Raw genomic sequence first — 24558 nt, 5'->3', positions numbered from 1 at the left:
GTCGAAATTTTTTTGGTCTCGGCGTACTACTATCTGCCAGAATTAATCGAGAGTAAAGCGCTTCTAAACTAATTATAGGTAACTTGATCGTTTTTTATATGCGCCAAGTGAGTTTCTACTATCTGAATCTACTATGCCATCCCACTTAACTAAGATTAAATGTTCTTACTGGACATTATTTGAAACTGTACTAGTATAGGGTCCGGTTCCTGATCTATGGCAGAGTAAGTGAAAGGCCCATTTTTGAAAGCCGTACTAACTTAACTTAACCCAACCCAACATCTCTGTTTTTATGAATTTCTTATATTATTAAATAATATTTGATTTTTCTTGTTCTTTTTGCAGATTTTTGCTTCAAGAATATACGCAGAAAAACGAAATAAACAAAACTAATTAAATAATAAACAAGAGGATATTTAAAAGTAGAAAACTTTTAAGCATCAACGACAACCAACGAAATACTTGTTATTAACGCATAAGGAAGTGAGTAGTTTTCAAAGCAAGGCAAATTAAAATTTACAGAAAAGTTCAAAATCAACCAAGAACACAAACCACAGATACGCGCTCAACACCATAGTGACCATCGTATCCTCCGTTATCGTAGCGCAAACATACATATACTCCCACATTCTGAAAATAGGCTGAGTGAGTCAAAAGGATTTTTTACAAACGAGGTCGAATACTCGCGAACGCGGCAACAATGCGTCCTTCGTACGTGTTGTGGCTGCTGACAGCTGTCGCGCTACTAGCGATGACCACTCAAGCGGCGCACGTACGAGAGGCAAGCAGTAGCAGCTTGGCCAGCAATAGCAGCAGCAGTATTAACAACAGCAACAAACACAACAACTATGAAAATGATCCACGACCTGATGCTGTGAATGAGGAAGCAAGTGATATTTTGGGTACTGGTGGTGCCTACAAATTTCGGTTGCCACAACCTCAAATAAACAAACAACAACTACAACAAAAACAACAGCAACAAAATCAACATAAAACAAAAAGGCCTAACACCACAGCCACTTATATAACCACAACGAAAACGAGTAGCACAAGTAGCAACTCGAACAGCAAGAGTGGCAACAACAGCAGTAGTACCGCCAGCATTTTCAGTCCAATGATGACAAAGTCAACGACCACACGTCCGTCGAGCTCAACTGCTATCAAAAGTGGTCAAAAAATTGCCAATGGCACTTCTCTAACCGCAGTGCCTGCTCAGAGCATTCAACAGTCAAATTTGATGGATAACAACTTACAGGCTAACTATCAATCAATCACTATGCCAGTTGTTGTTGCGAATGACGCAACGGAGAAAGATAGTGATTTATCAAAGAAAATTATCGGTACTAGGTGAGTGTATTTTAGTGTGATAAGTTCTTTAATTGCTTTTAATTGATAAACATAAAATTTGAATATAACTAAAAACACTTTGCTGCTTTCATCAGAAGATATCGCGCACCAAGATCTAAAGGGAACTACATGAGTCGAAACTTAACATTTGTATAGTTATGTAAGTTTGTTGGGGTGAGTACTATTTGACTCAAATCAGTACTTCTTCTTCTTTTTGGATTACTACTTTTCCCTAACCAGTTTATGCGGTGATGAACAAATTATCATCGATATCTTCTAGCACGAGTGGTAAGAAACATACAATCGGAATAGGGTTGGGGCAGAGAGGCATGGCTGTTGGAGCCATCTTTATAACAAAAAAAGAAATGGCTAGTCTCATGCGGGTTGATTTTGAGTAAGTAAAAATTTAACCTTTTACAGTATCAAGATCGAAGTTGGGTCTTAGTTACGCTTGTCGCCTTGGATATTTTGCTTTCTTCTATTGCGAATTTGGTATATTGGATAATGAGAGCGGGGTTCGCCGGGCATTTGTTGACATAACACCTTGCAGCCTCTATGTAAATGAGGTTGTTACGGCCTGCATATAAATGTTTGGTTCTTATGGCCGAATTTTTCATAGAGATTGCGTAGACAACTCGTTATATTTTTGCTTGCCAAGCACTTTCTGTGTCTATTTAATAATAAGTATTTCCGCATCACTGTCAAGATGATATTCTGGCGACATAAGAAGACATCCCGTCGCATTTAAGCGCGCGATATTTTCCCAGGCCTGCAGCTTTTTCCGGTGTTTTATAGGTAGCTTAAAGCATTCATTAGTCCTTGTCCCAAATGTTCTCAACGAAAGGCTTGATGCTCTGAACTTAGTGTTTAATTGCCGGTGTTTGCTAGCCAAAATGCAGGCCATTATCGAACGTCTTTGCCACTATTTTTGGTGACAGAAAGTCAGTCTCGTTATGCCATCGACGTGGATGGCCAATACTACCGACATATGCAAGGGTCAAAAAACTGGCAAAAGAAGGGAGATTGTTATTTATTTTACTCTTAGTTTATGAGGTTCTGTGGCCATTATCGTACAGTCATATTCGTAGGAGACAAATAGCGCTAAGTCGCAGTTTTAATATCACAGCTCGTGTATTAAATACAAATTTTATGTATAACAAGTAAGGAAGGTTAAGTTCGGGTGTAACCGAACATTACATACTCAGTTGAGAGCTATGGTGACAACATAAGGGAAAATAACCATGTAGGAAAATGAACCGAGGGAAACCCTGGAATGTGTTTGTATGACATGTGTATCAAATGAAAGGCATTAAAGAGTATTTTCTGAGGGAGTGCACCATAGTTCGCCATTTAGGGATAAGCTATAAAGGTGGATCAGGGTTGACTCTAGAATGCGTTTGTACGATATGGGTATCAAATGAAAGGTATTAATGAGTATTTTAAAATGGCGTGGACCTAAGTTCTATAGATGGACGCCTTTTCGAGATATCGCCGTAAAGATGGACCAGGGGTGACTCTAGAATGCGTTTGCACAATATGGGCATCAAACGAAAGGTGTTAATGAGTATTTTAAAAGGGAGTGGGCCGTAGTTCTATAGGTGGACGCCGTTTCGAGATATCGTCATAAAGGTGGACCAGGGGTGACTCTAGAATGCGTTTGTATGATATGGGTATCAAATGAAAGGTGTTAATGAGTATTTTAAAAGGGAGTAATCCTTATTTCCATAGGTGGACGCCGTTTCGAGATATCGCCATAAAGGTGGACCAGGGGTGACCCTAGAATTTGTTTGTACAATATGGGTATCAAAAGAAAGGTGTTAATGAGTATTTTAAAAGGGAGTGGGCCTTAGTTCTATAGGTGGATGCCGTTTCGAAATATCGCTATAAAAGTGGACCAGGGGTGACTCTAGAATGTGTTTGTACGATATGGATATCAAATTAAAGGTATTAATGAGGATTTTAAAAGGGAGAGGTGGTTGTTGTATAGGTGGTCGCCTTTTCGAAATATCGCCATAAAGGTGGACCAGGGGTGACTCTAGAATGCGGTTGTACGATATGGATATCAAATTAAAGGTATTAATGAGTATTTTAAAAGGGAGTAATCCTTAGTTCCATAGGTGGACGCCGTTTCGAGATATCGCCATAAAGGTGGACCAGGGGTGACCCTAGAATTTGTTTGTACAATATGGGTATCAAAAGAAAGGTGTTAATGAGTATTTTAAAAGGGAGTAATCCTTAGTTCCATAGGTGGACGCCGTTTCGAGATATCGCCATAAAGGTGGACCAGGGGTGACCCTAGAATTTGTTTGTACAATATGGGTATCAAAAGAAAGGTGTTAATGAGTATTTTAAAAGGGTGTGGGGCTTAGTTCTATAGGTGGACACCTTTTCGGAATATCGCCACAAAGGTGGACCAGGGGTGACTCTAGAATGTGTTTGTACGATATGGGTATCAAATTAAAGGTATTAATGAGGGTTTTTAAAGGGAGTGGTGGTTGTTTTATAGGTGGTCGCATTTTCGAGATATCGCCATAAAGGTGGACCAGGGGTGACCCTAGAATTTGTTTGTACAATATGGGCATCAAAAGAAAGGTGATAATGAGTATTTTAAAAGGGAGTATTCCTTAGTTCCATAGGTGGACGCCGTTTCGAGATATCGCCATAAAGGTGGAGCAGGGGGACCCTAGAATTTGTTTGTACAATATGGGTATCAAAAGAAAGGTGTTAATGAGTATTTTAAAAGGGTGTAGGGCATAGTTCTATAGGTGGACGCCTTTTCGAGATATCGCCATAAAGGTGGACCAGGGGTGACTCTAGAATGAGTTTGTACGATATGGGTATCAAATAAAGGTATTAATGAGAGTTTTAAAAGGGAGTGGTGGTAGTTGTATATGTGAAGGCGTTTTCCAGATATCGACCAAAATGTGGACTAGGGTGACCCAGAACATTATCGGTTGGATACCGCTAATTTATTTATATATGTAATACCTGGCAAGATTTTAAGGGTGTTTTATTTCGCCCTGCAGAACTTTTTCATTTTCTTCTACTTAATATGGTAGGTGTCACAACCATTTTATAAAGTTTTTTCTAAAGTTATATTTCGCGTCAATAAAACAATCCAATTACCTTACCATGTTTCACCCCTTTTTTCGTATTTGGTATAGAATTATGGCATTTTTTTCATTTTTCGCAATTTTCGATATCGAAAAAGTGGGCGTGGTCATAGTCCGATATCGTTCATTTTTCATACCAAGGTAAAGTGGGTTCAGATAAGTACGTTAACTGAGTTTAGTAAAGATATATCGATTTTTGCTCAAGTTATCGTGTTAACGGCCATGCGGAAGGACAGACGGACGACTGTGTATAAAAACTGGGCGTGGCATCAACCGATTTCGCCCATTTTCACAGAAAACAGTTAAAGCCATAAAATCTATGCCCCTACCAAATTTCAAAAGGATTGGTTAATTTTTGTTCGATTTATGGCATTAAAAGCATCCTAGACAAATTAAATGAAAAAGGGCGGAGCCACGCCCATTTTTAAATTTTCTTTTATTTTTGTATTTTGTTGCACCATATCATTACTGGAGTTGAATCTTGACATAATTTACTTATATACTGTAAAGATATTAAATTTTTTGTTAAAATTTTACTTTAAAAAAATTTTTTTTTTAAAAGTGGGCGTGGTCCTTCTCCGATTTTGCTAATTTTTATTAAGCGTACATACAGTAATAAGTGTAACGTTCCTGCCAAATTACATCATGATATCTTCAACGACTGCCAAATTACAGCTTGCAAAAGTTTTAAATTACCTTCTTTAAAAAGTGGGCGGTGCCACGCCCATTGTCCAAAATTTTACTAATTTTATATTTTGCGTCATAAGTTCAACTCATCTACCAAGTTTCGTCGCTTTATCTGTCTTTTGTAATGAATTATCGCACTTTTTCGATTTTTCGAAATTTTCGATATCGAAAAAGTGGGCGTGGTTATAGTCCGATATCGTTCATTTTAAATAGCGATCTGAGATGAGTGCTCAGGAACCTACATACCAAATTTCATCGAGATACCTTAAAATTTACTCAAGTTATCGTGTTAACGGACGGACGGACGGACGGACGGACGGACGGACATGGCTCAATCAAATTTTTTTTTGATCCTGATTATTTTGATATATGGAAGTCTATATCTATCTCGATTCCTTTATATATGTACAACCAACCGTTATCCAATCAAACTTAATATACTCTGTGAGCTCTGCTCAACTGAGTATAAAAACAGCTGAATGCCACAGCCCGCGATGGGAATTTCGTCCCACTATATACATACAGTTTAGTTAATGTATTTAAGAAACTCATCACCCCTAGCATACATTTGTTCTGAAAGGCTCTAAGAAATTTCTTCCGACTGCTTGCCGGATAATCGGGACTCATCTACTACATAGATTGATCTTACTCTGGAGGATGTCAACTGCGCCATGAGGTGTCATATCACAGTCTCATGCTTGTTGTATGAGTCGCAAATGCAAATATATAAAGTGGTCACTTAGAAACTCTTCAAGTCGGCAAACGCGTCTAACTTTTGTTTGCCTCGCTAAGCTAGTGCGGTGAGATGGGACATTTTATGGGCTCAAGGACTTTCGTCGCTTCTGCTTCATTAAGGGCTGGTCATTTCCTGTGCTCCAGCATCCATATCAGGCCCACACCCTTCACACACAATGATAACCCACGGTTTGAGCTTTAGTACTTTCAGCGTCTTCCAACATCCTCGTTCATGGCGGTGTGGTCTCCACAACCAGCAACAGTGCTACTGAGGAATTTATTCAGCTTATTTTCTTACTTATTTCGCCATAAACATTTCAAATCGTTCTTTACTTGGTTTTTTCATGGGAGGAAAGACCTGCCTCCAAAATAATTACAATAAAAAACCTGTAACTTTTAGACCTTGATTTTCGTTTCTCACCAGGCCTTCCATTTTCAGATGCCCATCCTTCCAACGAAGCATTTGTTAACTAGAATATTTATCTTATAGATTTCTAAGCTGCCGATTTTTTGCGCTAGTACTAATTTCAAAATAAATGAGATCTTTTTCTTCGATCGAAATAGTGACCTCTTTACTAGTTGAGTACCAAAAACATTTTTCTTCTAGCTAAAATTAAGCAGCAAAAGCAAAACTAACGGTTGTAAAGGCTACCGATCTGCATAGAATCTTTTCCACATTAAAGCATCAAATAAAAGACTTCGCTAGATCAGGCGCCACTCTGCCTGTCTCAGACTCGTTTAATTCAAACGGCCAAGAGTGGTTCTTCACAATGCGGTTAAGCTTGCTGTTTATCTAGATGTAGTTTTTGCTCAGCCTTTTTTAAGTTTCGCTGCGAAATATAAGTAAAAAAAAACGGCGCATATAAGCTGTTCCTTTTCGTGCTATCGAAAATGGCTTTAAAATCGAGGAAAAGGTGTCATGCATTTGCTTTACCAATTCCTCACCATCGTACATTGAAAAGATTAGAGGCCATCAAACAGCGGAGCGGCTGTGTTGTTTCGTAATTCGTATCACAGTATGGTTGGGTGAGGATAACCAAATCGATCATCTTCGTTTGTGTGCTTGGGTTTAAGATCCTGCTCAGATTCTTTAGTACACTGAAGGAAAAAACTGGTAAAATCAACCGAAATACGGGTCAATTCAACCGAAATTTCTGTCAGTTTGTATCCATCGCAATAAGATGTTGAATCAACTGCGCACAAATCGTTGATTCGTAATTGACCGTTTTAGTAGTCAAATGAACAAAAAAAGTTGTTGCGATAGGTTTGTGTGAAAGTACCTATGTTGCGGCATTTGCAAGGCAGATGAGTTTTCACTGAGACCTTTTCATGGCAGAAATACACTCGGAGTGCTTGCGGAACAGTGCTGAAAAACCTTATTTCTAAAATTTTTATGTTGCTTTGCCCGGGGTGTGAACCCAGGGCCTTCGGTGAGGTAGGCGGAGTACGCTACCATCACACCACGGCGGCCGCCATATGCATACGTAAATATGTGCATATATATTGTACACAGCATACATAAGTACAAAGTAGAGAGCGCAGTGAGCGTAAAATTCTCTTTGAAATTTGCTCATATATTGACTGTTGATCGCTGTTGAAATGACCAGTGAGATCAGTTGTGTTAACAAAAAAATCAGTTAGATTGATTAGGAATTTGCCAATTTTACAGAATTTTGTTAACTTAAGAGCCACAATTTCTCTTGTGTTGAAATGAATAAACTAATTAGTTCGCTTGAAAAAGAACTCGGTCGAATTAACCATAATTCGTTCAATTTCACCGAATCTCCGTTAAGTCAAGAACAACAGAACTGATTTGTTGATTTTACTAGCACCATTTCTTTCAGTGTAGAGCTGGCTGTTTAAAAGGACACACTATAGTTCCTTCACTCTATAACTTAAGTACTTATACTATAACTAAGTAAATAATTAAAAGTGATCATCTGTATTTAATTAGCGAGACTTGCTTATATTGCTTTATACAATTGTTTGTTTATTGATATTAGAGAAAAATTGCAAAGTTTACAAACGGCGATGGTTACTAGAACATGCTTCTGATTTTTTCTCTAATATATATAACAAAACAATTATATAAAGCAATATGAGCAAGTCTCGCTAATTAAATACAGATGATAATATTGATACAATATTTAACAGCGGAAGTTCTGCTAATAAAAGCAACACTGAGCTTTTAAGCGCATCTAAAAAATCCACACCATTTGGATTAAATTGCATATAGAATTAATATGTGCCTAAATGGTGAATAAAAGGAATAGCAACAAAAAGGAAACACTTAGAGACCAATTGAAAAGCGAGCAGCTGGGAATTCATAGGGATGAGTATACCTTATACTAGTATGAGATTCGAGTGCAATATTCAGCTCCCGAAAAGCTAGCTGATGAAGAAGGGAAATTCAGAAACATGTCCTAGTAACCGTCGCCGTTTGTAAACTTTGCAATTTTTCTCTAATATTAATAATTAAAAGTGAGTTTAAAGAAATTTGTTCTTTACTCCGAAATTCAGTATTTTTTTTTAATTACTTCTTTTCTCAACTTTTGGTTTCTTTTATTGCTATCACTTTTATTTAAGTAGTATGCCCTAATAATTCCTTTCCACTCTTTCTATTGCATTTGTCTAATTTTAAATGCGTCTTTATTGCTTTTCTCAGTTTGTTAGGTAAACACAAAGAGACATAAAAAGCAAACCACCTGGCACACATTTAACGTTATTGATTTGCAAAATGCTGGCCAGCTGAGGCAGCCCTTTCGAATTAATTAGCGTCTCTAATTGGCAGGCAAAATTCAGGTTGCAAAGGCTAATTGAAATAAATTTGATGAATTATATGATGGTGAAAACATTTTGCTTAAGAAAATATTAAATATTTTAACAGGTGCTGAACAGTTTTAAAGGATTTGTTAATACAGAGGTGTAAAAATTCATTTGTGTTTATTGGACGATAAAATTTCCTTAATTCTTGAGAGGATATTTGCAGGGATCGTTAAAGTTATAAGTTTGGTCGCTTTTTAAACATAATTTTTTGAATTTAATATTTCGCATAGAAATTAAAAATCATTTTTTGAGTTTTTTATTTCGCTCTGGAAATTATAATTATTTTTGAGTTTTTTTTTTTTATTATCGGCGGCAAATATCAGGGTCGGTATCGCGTTATGTGATTCCTGATCGAAATCAATTTTTTAAATCGCAATAGCTCTAAAATGTGCAATCGGATTAGGGAAATATGTGAAATGGTGGCTACCAGTACTCATAAGATCCAAAACTTATAATAATTTTTACGAAGCTTTTGACAGTTTCTGATTTTTCGTTTGTGAAATTAGCTTTCGATATGTAATACTAGGTTCAAACATACACCAAATTGGAAATTTATACTATTTGGGCAATTTATTACGCAATTTGTCATATAATAAATTGTAATAATATATTGCCAATTTAAAAAAAAATTGCGTAATAAATTGTTACAAACTGCAAATGCAACATTGTAAAGTGTGTTTAATGAGTATATTGAGTAAAAGTCAGTTACGCATGGCTGAACTATATGGTTAGCTCATCTCATCAGCTAATTTTATGTCTTTCATTTCACTGGAGTAGGGATTGTCAAAAGAAGATGGCAAAATCAAAATGAAACCAAAACATTGAATACATTTTCTTACAACACACAAAAATTTAAAAGTTTTGTGTTTTCATTCCATTCCATTCACCTAATACCAACACGCACATTTTGACAGTCTCAACAAAGATATGTTCTTACTGTATAGATGAGCCAACCAGCTATCAAATTACTATTGTGTAAGCTAAATAGTATTGTATGAACACCACTCAATTTAAATCGAAATAGCCTCAATTTATTTTTCTGTTTGAACATAGTATAACTGTATAACACGATACGAGCCCAGCTATTCTTTGAGCTTTTTATTTCTCTGAGAAAAAAATTTTATTGAGTTTTTTATTTCACTCGAAAAATAATTATTATTAAGTATTCTTCAATATCGGTCGCTCGGATGATTTCGTTATTATAGGCATTCATGGAAATTTTCCACACTTCCACTCGTAGAAATTTTTATACATTGAGAGTGCACTCAGTGAGTGTTGAGCGGTCCTCAACAAACCACTTGCTTTCCCTGATGAACTTAAGTAAGAGTGAAATATTCACCTTCCCAAAGTCTGCGAAACTACCGAAAAAAACGTGCGCCCAAAAATCAGTCGTCTTGTTTCAGTCCTGAATATCGGTAGAGAAAATGATGAATCGACTCTTCTTCCTCCTGACAGCATCTGCAGAGGGAGTTGTTGCTATGCGCTATCTTTGGAGCACTGGTACAATAGCCCAACGATCAGCGGGTTGGCGGGCTTTGAATATACCCGCGGCAGGTATGTACAACCCTTCGAAATGGCTGCCAATGCAGTGGTGGATCCAGGGGGAGGAGGGCGATGGTCCACACCCTGCTTTGATCTGGAATTTATGAAAATAATAAAAGTTTATTTTAATTACATATAAAATTTAAAAATTTTTAGCTTTTATATATGTATAATCTATAAGATCGCCCTAATCCGCCGCCACCTTGCAAGATCTGCAATTTATAATACTTCGGTTGAAATATTTATTGAAATTAATAGTTTAGCTATATGTTCATTTCCAATTACCATTTGTTTCGCTGTGCGTAAAATCAGCAGAAAACATTTACCATTCTGGTATTTGAAGAAAGAATTGCGTACTTTTCGCTGAAATTTGGCAGCCTTGGTCACTATTTCATGATCACGGTTGCCCAACCACATATTTTTCTGGACAAAAATTCCTTTTGAAAAAACAAAAGAAGTGACAATATTTTTAAAATGTCCCAAAAAAACTATATATATATATATATATAGGCCTTCGCGAATTTCAGTCCCTACATCGCGTTAATGTGTTACTATTTGGCAGCAGTAATACATTCACGCCAGGAAATCTCCATTATTTTGGGAACTGTGGCACGCTCTGACTTATACTTTACATAATTTTACATAAAGATAAAAAAATATGTAAAATTTGGTCAACCTATAGTTCTTTGGGCATCTCTTAGTAGTTAATGGAACCTATCTTCTTCCGCTCTGAACTTTGTTTAATGCAGCAGAAATTCTTTGAAAGTCGAGGACTCGTACTTTATGAACAAGAGAGTTGATTAAATGCGGATAAACTTTTAGTATTTTTCAGCAAAGGTAACTAATAAAAATAGTCATAAATTAGCCTAATTGACACATTTATAATGTTTCAAAACCTGTATAAGAGCTTTCAATACTCGATCCGAAAAAACGAAATAATAAGGTATCCTATCCAGTAGGTTGTTTAAGGTTCACAATAAGCGTAAGTTTTTTATGAAGCATAAACTTTCTCATCAAGATCAATAAAAATCAGGGTTTTCCCAAAACAAAATGAACACTTGTTATTTTCATCTTATAATTATTTAACCCGAATTTAAGCTTATCTTATTGCTTTTTCTGGTTCAAGACTCTGGCGGCGCCGTGCTGTGGTGGTAGCGTACTTCGCCTACCACATCGAGGGTGCTGGGTTCAAGGCCCGCGCAAAAGCAACATCAAATTTAAGAAAAAATTTCATTCAATTACAAAAAAGCATTTCTAAGCGGGGTCGCTCTCGTCAGTGGTTTGGCAAACATTCCGAAAAGTTTCCGCCATTAAAAACCTTCTCAGTGAAAATTCATCTGCCTTCCAGGTGCCGTTCGGAGTTGGCATAAAAAATTAAAGCCCCGTCCCGCATATTTGTAGGAAAAACTAAAAAGGGGCAAGATGCAAACTTGAAGAGAAGCTCAGCCTAAATATTTTCGGATATAAATCGCGTCATATATATATATTTTTTTTGTGAATAAGTAGGCCTGAACCGTGATAAAAAATAAATAAAAACAAATATATGATGTAAATTGGAACGATTTTCCGTCATCCCTTGTCAAATTTGGGTTTGAGACAAACCAGTTTCGGCGCTATGCCATCATCAGTGTCGCTTTTCGTTCTCTTTTTATATATTTTCAGTAGGCGTCGCTTGTAAATTGTTAGTAGTACGTTCGCGTTCAAGTTAAAAGCCTGACAAGAAATAACTGACTTATATCGACACTGACGATGGCACAACGCCGAAACCGGTTTATCTCAAAAGCAAATTTGACAAGGGAAGACGGAAAATCGTTCCAATATACATCATATATTTGTTATACCTTTCATGAACATGAAATGGTATATTAACTTTGGTCCGATGTTTTTAACGTTGAGAAATATAGAAGATAGGCTCACCATTAAGTATACCGAATTGATCAGGGCTACGAACTGAGTTGATATAGCCATGTCCGTCTGGCTGTCCGTCCGTCTGTCTGTTTGAACGCAAACAAGTCCCTCAAACTTTGAGATATCTCAATGAAATTTGGCACAAGGATGTATTTTTGTATTATATTAAACATTTGTCGGATCCGGTAGGATCGGACCACTATAACATATATCTCCCTTACAACAGATCGTTCAGATAAGACGATTTTGGTCATTCCTGCCGCAATTTAGAAAGTATAAACGTGAAACTCGGTGATATATATTCTAATATATCTTAGAAGATATCCTGAAAAATCACTTTGATCGGAGCTATATATAGCTATATCCCATACAACCGATCGTTCAGATAAGGAAGTTTTTTGCCATTTTTTTATATTTATATTAAAATCGTTTAGGTATGTACATCTGTTCACTATATATTTCTTATCTTATATAGCGCATTATTTAGAGATTACTGTTGAAGACATGGAGGAAGAAAATTTAATCGAATTTTAAATATGATCATTTTCGAATTTTTATATATACATATACTCTTATACTTACCTGAATTCTATAAAATTAACTATTCATATAGGTATGTATAGATAGCCAATGAACTAATTTTATGAAATAAAATACATATATACATATACTTACCTTAAACTCATACTCACCTGTAAATTTATACTCACCTAAAAATTTTTATATCATAAATTCGAACGCCCTAATGTAAAATCTATTAAATTAAATTGGAAGAATACCGATTCTCTGTCATGTACGTACCCTAAGTATACATATGTACATATACATACGTAAAGAAGTAAAAAACCAAAGGCTCAACCGTCAGCAGCAAAACGGAGTGAGGGCAGTTATCGTTGAGCGCGCGGTGAAAGCTATATGTTTCTTTTTCTACTCCCTAAACTCTTGTTAATTCGATTTGTGCATTTTGAAGTTTAACCCAAGAAAGGTATTCTTCTAAATAAAGTTAATTTGTGAACGGATTAATATTAAATAAATATTATAAACCTTTTTATTATTGAAAATCGTGTGCCGCGTTGATTATTTAGTGAAAGGTGATAAAAAGGCGTAAGTAGCCAACCCAGCCAGTAAGTTGCCCTCCGTAGGCACAATAGAGTGGCTAGTGAAGCTTAAACATGGTCCTCTCGCCAGCCAAAGTGGAAATATAAATTTAAACAAAAAAAAAAAAAAAACGAAGCACTAGAAAAGGCTATAGTTTGCTCTAAGGGAACATTTTTAAAAGAAAAAAGCTGAAAATAAGCGAAAAGTGCCAAAAAACTAAAGTGCTGAAGAATATAAAACTGGAAAAAGCGGTGTCGAAAAATCGGAAAAAGAAAAGCAAATTTTATATTAAACACTAAGGTGCTCCGAAAACATGAAAAAGTGCCCAAAAAAATTTAAGTGCTGCGGAATACCAATAAATCTGAAAAAGAAAAAGCAAATTTTAAATTGATAAAGAAAACCAAAACGCTATGTTAAGAAATCTGGTGCTACGAAAAATATCTGAAGTGCGGTCTTCGAAAAAACCTAAAATAGGAAAAAAGGGTACACCAAAACCGGAAAATAAAAGGAAAATATTTTTAATAAAGTGCTCGTACAACCTGAAAATAAAAAATAAGGTGCACGGTCAAAACCTAAAAATATAAAGAAAATATTTTAATAAGGTGCTCCGAAAAAGCCTGAGATATACAATATAGAAACATAAATGGGCTTGTGAAAACCTGAAAACATAAAAATAAGGTGCTCATAAAAAACCAGAAAATAAAAATAGGGTGCCCGTGAAAACCTGAAAATACAAAGAAAGTAAGGGTAAGGTGCTCAGTAAAAACTCGCACAACAATAATACGTTTAAAGTGAGTTAATATAAAAACGAAAAAAATAATCAAAAAATTGCAAAATTCTTTAAAAGAGCTAAAAATAAATAATATTAGCGTGCTCAGTGCGTTCAAAAGAGGTTAGTGAGCCCAACACAAAAATCTGAAATTTTAAAAGTGGCAATCAAAGACGGTACCGAACCTGAAAAAATAAAATAAAAATCAGAAAATTTTTTTTAATCATCGAACAGCCGAGCGGAAGGTACAGTCCACAAGAAGCAGGAAATGTTACCAGCACAGACAGAATAACCCGCTATCCACACAAGCAGCGGATCCGTTAACAGCACTAGCAGCATTTCCCCATTACCAACACCAGAAAAATCTCGGAACAGCAGCGTACGGTAAATAGAAGGTATCCCAGGCAAAAAGTAAGTGCAGAAAAAAAAAAATTTCCTACTACACATACACAGATTTATATAACCTAGCGGACCTCTAAAGCATTTCTCGAGAAACCTCTCATGTTCTCATATTTGCTATATAAAATATAAACTCAAAAAAACAAAAAAATCTCTTAATCCCCCAACGCAAGCCTCTATAATCCGCTAAGATATATAAATCACACAGTTTCAAATACTTACATATATATGTATATACATATATAAACCACGTATATACCCCGTTTGCCTTCCCTTGAATGCCCCTGAAAAGAAACTATTAAAAACCCCTTATTTACCTCAACAAATTATTAACTCACCCGTACACATATTCTCCGTTGGTTTTTCACATCAGTCTAGCCCAACAACAGCCAAAATTTTTGCATACTTACATATGTATGCAGGCATTTACCAAAGACTTAAATTCGGTTCAATAATATTCGCCTAATAACACTCTTGCCTCATTAGCCTCAAAAGAAAAAAAAAAAATCATTTACTTACATATTTTTTCTTGTACTCAGAAGCGCTGAGACAAGTGCATAATTCTACCTCCGTTAAACTACATAAGCTGTATACGCATATATATTACATATATTCATTTGTGCTCAGAAGCGCTGAGACAAGTGCATAACCTCACCACCATTAGCATAGCAATTTCGCTCAACTCAATAACTGTAACATACAAATATACGCACATACACTTGGACTCAGAAGCGCTGAGCCAAGTGCACGAGCCCACCCCCGTTAACAGCAATTAAGTGCACCAATATACTTGTACATACACATATATATAGTCACCGAAATAAGTGCCGCTGACCGCGCTGCTTGGCTAGCACTCATACACCCTGCCACGAAAATCACTCAGTGAAAACTTATCTGCATTTCGGAGTCGGCATAAAACAAGTAGGTTACATTCCGTCAATTTGTAGGAAAAATTAAAAGCAGCACAACGCAAATTGGAAAAGAAGCTCGGCGGAGATTTTCGCACCTCACAAAAGGATAATTTTAATTTTCCCAGTGAAATAAGAAACTTATAACATCTTAGCTGATTTCTTTTTTTATAGTTCCACTAGTTGGCTTGACAGACTCTCTCCAGTCCGAAATATAAGGTTTCCTGTATACAAAAAGTGAGCCTCGCTTACCCTTTTCTCTCTCCATACAGTTCTTGTCGCTTTATCCTCCATTTTTCTTCTTATCCTTTTCCCACTCCCACTCTCTCTCCTACCCTGGTCTCACTCCCACTCTCCCTTCAATTCTCGCTCCCACTCTCACTCTTACTCCCACTTCAACTCTTAATTTCACTCCCAATCACACTCCCAGTCCAACGCTCAGTTCCACTTCCACTAGATTTTTGATATTTGTTTCAAATAATTGCGGATATAGCACGAACTCTCCTAAAAGGGGGCATAACACCGCCTACTTTTCCAAAAAAAAATTTCTGAACCATCCATGAACCATAACGAAGGAAATAAAAAAACTGTTTGGAATGGGACAAGCCGGTTTTGAGTTTTAACCAGACCAACGCACACAAATTTACTTTTATAAATATAAATTAAAAAAAAAAAGTAAGGAAGGCTAAGTTCGGGTGTAACCGAACATTACATACTCAGCTTAGAGCTTTGGAGACAAAATAAGGGAAAATCACCATGAAGGAAAATGAACCCAGGGTAACCCTGGGATGTGCTTGTATGACGGGTATCAAAAGGAATGTATTAAAGAGTATTTCAAGAGGGAGTGGGCCATAGTTCTATAGGTGGACGCGTTTTCGAGATATCGCCATACAGGTGGACCAGGGCTGACTCTAGAATACGTTTTTGTACGACATGGGTATCAAATGAAAGGCGGTAATGAGTATTTTAAAAAGGAGTGGCCCTTCGATGTATATGTGAAGGCGTTTTCGAGATATCGACCAAAATGTGGACCAGGGTGATCCAGAAGATCATCTGTCGGGTACCGCTAATTTATTTATATATGTAATACCACGAACAGTATTCCTGACAAGATTCCAAAGGCTTTTGATTTCGCCCTGCAGAACTCTTTCATTTTCTTCTACGTAATATGGTAGGTGTCACACAAATTTTACAAAGTGTTTTCTAAAGTTATAACTTGCGTCTATAAACCAATCCAACTACCATGTTTTATCCCTTTTTTCTTATTTGGTATAGAATTGTGGCATTTTTTTTTAATTTTTCATAGTTTTCGATATCGAAAAATTGGGCGTGGTCATAGTCGGATTTCGGCCATTTTTTATATCAAGATAAAGTGAGTTCAGATAATTAGGTGAACTAAGGTTAGTAAAGATATATCGAGTTTTTCCCAAGTTACCGTGTTAACGGCCGAGCGGAACGACAGACGGTCGACTGTGTATAAAAACTGGGTGTGGCTTCCACCGATTTCGCCCATTCTCACAGAAACCAATTACCGTCATAGAATCTATACCCCTACCAAATTGCACAAGGATTGGTTAATTTTTGTTGGAATTATGGCATTAAAAGTATTCTAGACAAATTAAATGAAAAAGGGCGGACCCACGCCCATTTTGAAAATTTCTTTTATTTTTGTATTTTGTTGCACCATATCATTACTGGAGTTGAATGTTGACATAATTTACTTATCTACTGTAAAGATATTAAATTTTTTGTTAAAATTTTACTTTAAAAAAAATTTTTTTAAGTGGGCGTGATCGTTCTTTGATTTTGCTAATTTTTATTAAGCATACATATAGTAATAGGAGTAACGTTCCTGCCGAATTTCATTATGATATCTTCAAGGAATGCCAAATTACAGCTTGCAAAACTTTTGAATTACCTTCTTTTAAAAGTGGGCGGTGCCACGCCCATTGTCTAAAGTTTTACTAATTTTCTGTTACGCGTCATAAGGGCAACCTTCCTACCAAGTTTCATCGCTTTATTCGTCTTTGGTAATGAATTATCGCGATTTTTCGGTTTTTCGAAATTTTCGATATCGAAAAAGTGGATGTGGTTATAATCCGATATCGATCATTTTAAATAGCGATCTGAGATAAGTGCCCAGGAACCTATATACTAAATTTTATCAAGATACCTCAAAATTTACTCAAGTTATCGTGTTAACGGACTGACGGACGGACGGACGGACATCGTTCAATCAATTTTTTTTTCGATACTGATGATTTTGATATATGGAATTCTATATCTATCTCGATTCCTTTATACCTGTACAACAAACCGTTATCCAGTCAAAGTTAATATACTCTGTGTGCAAAGCACGCTGAGTATAAAAAAAGTTTGATAGTTGTAAATGGCTTTCATTACCCGTACACTAACACCCCTTTAGTTAGACCAATAACAGTTATTTTCAATCTCTATTTTTTCAAATATCACACTTTTTTATAGCATTTCTACTGCAACTTGACGAATCTAATTGAAAAAGTTGTTATCCTTTCGTTCAAAACAAAAAATTGCAGTCAAATCTGCTTTTGTCATCTGCGTGTTTACTCGTGGCTTCAAATCGCTACATGTGCGAGCTTGAACCGCAAATAACATGTACATCGTATATCAAAAAGCTCATTTTGCACATACTTCCAATCTAATAGTGTGTATATATATGTATGTACATAATACCAATAGCAATAACTGCTACAAGCACTCATACGAGTATGCCCAATTCATGAATATGCAAAATTTTTGAGCATATTATGCTTGTGGTAGCGTTTGCTATCTATTCGAATGCATGCGTACGCGTATTTGATTCGGCTCATAAGTGCCGAGCTTGTATGGAATGTCAGCGACTGGTCAGCCACTGATACACGCAGATACTTTCATACTATTTGGTCATAAACGTACATTCGTCCGCGACACATGGCAGTTTCATGCATATGAAACTGTCTTTCACATTAGCTGTGGGTTGAAAGCAGGGCGGGAATTGTCGCAGATTGATTCTACACTAGGATGTTAGGCAGCGACATCAGTTGGGTAAACACTGGCGAGAGCTTAACAACTGAGGCCATTAAGTACCATACTAAGCATCAGGGAGATTGCAAAAAAAATTGCGATGCGGCTGAACAGGTACAGGGTTTCTAAAAGAAGTAGTTTGTGTAGCGAGCGATCAAAATTATGGATGAGGCGATGGATCGACAAGTTTGCACCATCGGTGCTAATAGAAAGGTTGCAAAAATCTCTGCTTTGCTGTGATCATCTGTGAAAGGTACATGAAAGGATCAACTCTTGTGCATATCTGCAAAGGCTGAAGGGCCAACAGCAAGTGCCTAATTTTCTAACGCCGATTACACGACTCTACAAAAAAAATGTGTTCTTTGTCCTAAAGTTTATTTCATGATTTTCTGTTTTATTCTAAAAAAAATCGAAAAGAAAATACCTTTTTTCGGTATAAGGTTTGCCTTCGTAACAGTTATAGTAACAATACTCATGGCGCTAGAGTGATAACTAAACAACGGTCAGGTGTTTTGTACAAATCTAGAATACTCTAAAATGTCGTCGCGAAAGTGTAAGTATGAAGCTGGTGCTTTTTGTTATATATGTGGGCAATTTATTAAAGTTCAAGATATAAAATATTGTGGCGAATGTTAGCATACTATCATCACTAATCCGATACTAAGCAGCCACTCGTATGTACGTAAACAAATCATTTATCATAAACCCACATACAATGCTTAAATGCACGTCACAAACGCATGTCATCATCAGCCGAAGTAATACTCACATATACACTCGCATATGGCTACAAACAACAAATATACATGTATATGGCTGGTAACCAAGCATGAAGTTCACGAAATTACTAGATCTTAGGAGAAATGGGTGAACGAGGAAACCGAGAGTATAAAAGCAGCGCAAGCTGAGGCATGACAAAGCAATTTGATTTAAACACGCAATTTGTTGTGAAGTAAGAGTTATTGTGAATTACTCTCAAAGTAGTAGTCTAATAAAGACCATTTTACATTATTCAATATAGCAGTTATTTATTCAACAGTTTAGCGATTCGAACGTTAGCAGAAAGTTTGGAATAATGGGCGCTACATGTTGCTTGTAGTTATTGTTAAAGATGTTTCGAAGGTAAGCAAATTTTAGTTAAATAGTAAATTAAATAAAGTAAACATATTAATTTCTCTTTCTATATTTTAGGTTGGTGTCGAGGTGAGAAAATATCTATGCAATTTACAACACCAATAATCTGGCGAGAACCAAAATACCAAGTTAAAGACTGCTACTTTTGCATTGTGAATCCGAGTAAAAGACGTAGAGGTAAAAATGCAAAACCTATCGCTTACCCTGATCTTGAGTCTCTTTCTGCTCCAGTCGCACACGATCTGAGACGACCAGTACAAGAGCCACCGAAAAAATTATCGCAGAGGAGTGTATCATCTCTTAGTTTTTATAAAAGCAATACCGATAAGGGGTTTTTACCGACACCAGAACAACCAAAACATCATTTGATCACTTCTGAAGATTTGAGTGATTTCCTTAGGGGTTTAAATTTACCAAAAGGTAAAGCAGAGCTTTAAGCTCTTCTTTGAACAACGTTATCAGGGCCAATATAACGAAAACATTATGGGTGATTATATTTGGGGTTTATTAAGGGATAGTACTTATGAACATAAAAGAAAAAGTAGAAGTGTACACTTTAAAATCATTTTCCTCTTTTTCGTAAGTTATTTCGATATTAAAACTTAATAAAAACATTTATTTGAATTGTTTCATTTTCAAGCAAATATTAAAACCACATATTTTGAAAAATTTCGTTCAAGCGGTTTCCTAAATAGGAAAGCAAACTTTTTCATGCCATATATATATATATTTTTTTTCCGTTAAATTACGACCTAGAGAATTGAAATTTAATGCTTTGAAGTCAAAGTCAAATTTTGTGTTGATCCGTGTTATCAGTATGAGATAGCCAAGCAAGCCAAGCTGCTGCTTATTTACCTGTTGTTTTATCCCTGTTTCCTAACTGATTTAAGTTTTCCATGATGCTATGTTGAAATGTAGTTGAATATGCAAGTAAATTTACAGTGGTGGTCTTACCAAGTTAACTCTTTATAACAGATTTTTACTATGGAATTTCAATGTGCAATTGTTAGTTCGCATATTATACGAGGTAATTTTCGTGAGCTATTAATTTAATTTTATTTATTTATTATTACGGCTGTTTAGGCCTAAAACTTAAACTACTAAGTACAATTCATTATTATATCATTTATTTCTGTTGAATATGCTGTTGGAATGCCATGTGAAACCGATCAGCATATTTACTGGCGTAACAAACGGACGAGTCTAGGAGCCAGTCATTTAAGGAAGGTTGGAAAGGACGCGTTTCCAATCCTCCAGGGCTCCCAGCTTAAGGCAACAAAATTTGGAACTTATATTTTTCAATTATATTTGTATTTTAAGCTGTCTGAATGTATTGGTCTCCGATCAACACAGCTAAACATGTATTTGGATGTTAGAAATTGAAGTGTACCCAATCACTCCTCAACTTTGTTTAGTAAAGACGCTGTCGGAACGCATGAAGATTCCGATCAGCACATCTCAAAATATATTGGGAGGTTGAAAAGGACGTGTTTCCAATCCCCCCTGCTCCAACTTTTGTTTGACCTTATTTTGGTTACACATCATATAATTTTATTATAATATTAATGCTGTCGGAATGCGAGTGATCCCGATCAGCAACAGTAAATATAGGCTGAAAATACCGCGAAATTTGTTGTTGGAACTGTCTGGAGTTACAGGTGGCGACTGATTTTCTTTTCCTTAGGGCCGGGTGCATTGTATTTTGCTGCTACCAGTATTACCATTCCCTTTTCGCGCTCCAGTATCGGTATGTCATGTAAAAAATAAAAGAAAAAAAAAAATCAGTAGGCCGATATAACAACAAAAATTGAAAAAAGAAAACTTTATCTTATTGGAAGGGTTTTACAATGCTCCAATAAACTTTTTTTAAAAATATTGAAGTTATTACTACTTTTTATGTGATTAGGAAGTTCATTGAAATATTTCAGGCCCTTATAAAATATATTTTGCTTGTCCACTTCTGTTTTGAAAAGAGGTAATCTAAAATTATTGTTTTCTCTGATTACGTATGAATGTGCATCATTTACATATCTAAGCTTTTCGCTGAGGTATGTTGGTAATTTACCGTGCTTAATATTAAATACAAGTTTCATACTGTGGTAGAATATGAGCTGTTTTATACTCAACCAGTTTAGTGCTTCTATCATGTTATTAATGGGAGTATCATACCTCATGTTTAATATAAATCTCATAGCTTTATTTTGCATAACTTGTAGCTTATCTACCTGAGTTACATTGGCCATAAAGAATATTGTGGGACAATATATGAAATGCGGCTCTATGATGGATTTATATACTTTCAGTTTGTATTTTCTACTGATAAATTTGCATGACCTTTTCCAAAAACCAATTTGCTTGCCTATTTTGGCAACTATATAATCAATATGATCATTAAATTTTAATTTATTATCAATCTGAACCCCTAAGACCTTGAAAGTTTTAACTTCGTTAATGTTTGAGTTCATTATTTTTAGCTCGATATTACAAGATTCCTTATTCATCGCTCTAGATATGACCATAAAATGGATTTTATTAACATTAAGTTTAAGCTTATTGTTACAAAGCCACCTGTATAGGGTGTTCAAGTCTTCCTGCATTTTTCTCCTAGCTAACATGATATCAAGTTCACTTACTTCGAGCAATGCGTCATCCGCAAACAGCCTTATTTTACTATGTTTTAGCGCCGAAGATATATCATTTATATATATGTTAAATAGGACCGGTGCCAAAACCGATCCTTGTGGCAATCCAATTCCTGTCAATACCTCTTCCGAGACAACCGACTCAATGGCTGTTTTTTGTCTTCGGTTACCTAAAAAGCTCTGAAACCACTGCAGCTCGTTGCCCCTAATTCCAATTTTTTCTAACTTTTTAATCATTATATTTCTGTCTATAGTTTCAAATGCTCTCTTTAAGTCGATAAAAACCGCAAGTATACTTTTCTTTTGATTTAGTTCTTCTTTGCAACTCGATATTACATAATTTAAAGCCGTTTCAAAAGAGTGGCCTTCTCTAAAACCGGATTGTTCTTTAATTAGTATTTTATTTATTTCCAAGTAACTTATGAGCTGATCTTTTATTACTGTTTCTAGAATTTTTTCGATATTCGATACCAGTATTGTTTGATATGATGTGGTACAGTAAAATATATCCTAAACTATCCTATAACATGATCAGATTTGTGGAGATATTACATGTTATTTGACTATATGATAGGATACGCTGTGAAATGTTTTGTTTATATATAAATGAACCATATATGATGCATAAATTGCTATGAAATTGTGTATGATGAAATCTGGTAAGAATTTATAATTTGTAAATGACGCATTGTGATCTGTTCTCATAAGGAAGGGTGATTTGGTGGGGTGTGATAGTTTATGCTATGATGGCGATAAGTTGAATTGTTGTGTTTTGTATTTATTGTAAAATAGTGTGGTGATCATAATATTTGAATTAAGGTGGTGTATCGGTGAGGTGATGATACGGTGCAATATCATAGCATATGAAGATATGTGATATAAAGAACATCTGGTTTTCGTAATGTTAACTTAGCAAGTACTTGGTACTCACGCCTTTCTTTTCTAAACATTTTTGTGCACGATATGAGTAAGTCCATATATACGCCCGTAACTGCTTTTGTAAACATTGGTTTCAGAAGTTATATGGAACTGTTTACATAGTTGAGCTGACTTGAGCGCAATCAGACACCAAAATGAGATAATAGAAATGAACCAAACCAGGGCCCGTATCGTGGTTTACGCTCCGTTATCGAAACCAATTTTTAAAAATCCCAATAGGTCTTAACTGGTGAATCGGATTAATTTCATATTTGACCAAGCAATGACGCGTGCACTTTAGATGCATAATTTGTTATAATTTTTATAAATAGTTTTGACACTTTCGTATCTACCATTTTCATCCATGATCGTATAACACGATACGGACCCAGCTATGAAATCGTAACATACTGCCCCGGATCGAAAATTATTTTCACTAAAGAGACAAACATTAATCTATCCAACTATTAAAAAATAAAATAATATATAAAGGATTTAGCGAGTACGCATTGTCCCTAGTTCATATATATCATTAATCCGATACACCATTTCCGAGCTATTAGGACTTAAAAAACGGCATTCGATCACGGGTCGTACATTACGATTCTGCTCTGGAACAACAGCGCCGGAGAATGAGGTGAATTAATTAAGGAGAATGATTTAAGAGGTGTGATGGAAATGATTTGGATGATATTGTATATAGAATTGGCAAAAATAGTGTGTACTTAATAGGTCAAGGAAAGAAATATTTGTGATTACTACAACGGTTACGGGACACTAGCTGCATGACCTGCATGCTGAAAGAATGGTGATCCCTTTAACAGCATTTACAGGAGCTACAGCGAGAAAGGCAGCGAGGAAAAAGTTGCGCACTACTTGAGTGTGTCCAGCTCTACACACACTAGATTTTTAACTATGGGCAGTTATATACAACCTATCACTGCTTACTTAAGTCATGTTAGATATGGGCTCCTAAGCAGAGGACATATAACGAATCAGAAAAGTTAAAGCGAAGTCCTCCAACGGGTCAAGGGTTTTAGAGTATTCCCACGATAGGAATTGACAGGAGTCCACTTTAATCTAAAGAGCTGGAAGGTACGATGTGCTCATATTAAATCGTTCTCGAGATGGTCAGACTCCTCCCCAACACCTTCGGGGAGTGTCATTATTGCTACAAGAAGAAGAAGCAGATGAGAAAACGCGAAGCATTTCGAAAAACGCAAACAAAAGTAGCACAAGAGTGGGGGTGACACGGAATAGGCTGCCATCCAATCCTGGTTACATATAAATTTTATTAAAATGTATATCGTCGTATTAAATTTTGTTGCTACATTCGCGTCGCTTAAGGTTTATTTGGAGTTTGTTAACGTATCATGCCGGTTCTATTTTGACATCATTCAGGACCATTTTAGTGATTTTTCGGGATAACTACAAAGGTAGTTTGGGATTATTCTGAATTTTTTTTTCGGTTTAGAGGTTTTTTCGATATC

General features: G+C 35.9%; 1 protein-coding gene across 1 annotated transcript in view; it reads left to right on the top strand.

Annotated features, from left to right (window-relative positions):
• Positions 1-374: 374 nt before the first annotated feature.
• Positions 375-24558, top strand: part of LOC137245305 (serine-rich adhesin for platelets) — a 40431-nt gene continuing 16247 nt past the window's right edge. The window contains exon 1 of the mRNA XM_067775738.1: positions 375-1347. Within this exon, the coding sequence (XP_067631839.1) occupies positions 701-1347 (647 nt within the window). The 5' untranslated portion in view covers positions 375-700. The remainder of the gene's footprint in view (positions 1348-24558) is intronic.

The sequence above is a fragment of the Eurosta solidaginis genome, chromosome 3, assembly GCF_040869045.1.
Source record: "Eurosta solidaginis isolate ZX-2024a chromosome 3, ASM4086904v1, whole genome shotgun sequence".
NCBI classification, from domain to species: domain Eukaryota; kingdom Metazoa; phylum Arthropoda; class Insecta; order Diptera; family Tephritidae; genus Eurosta; species Eurosta solidaginis.
The sequence above is the reverse complement of the archived record's forward strand: the minus strand, read 5'-3'. Positions and strand labels throughout refer to the sequence as shown.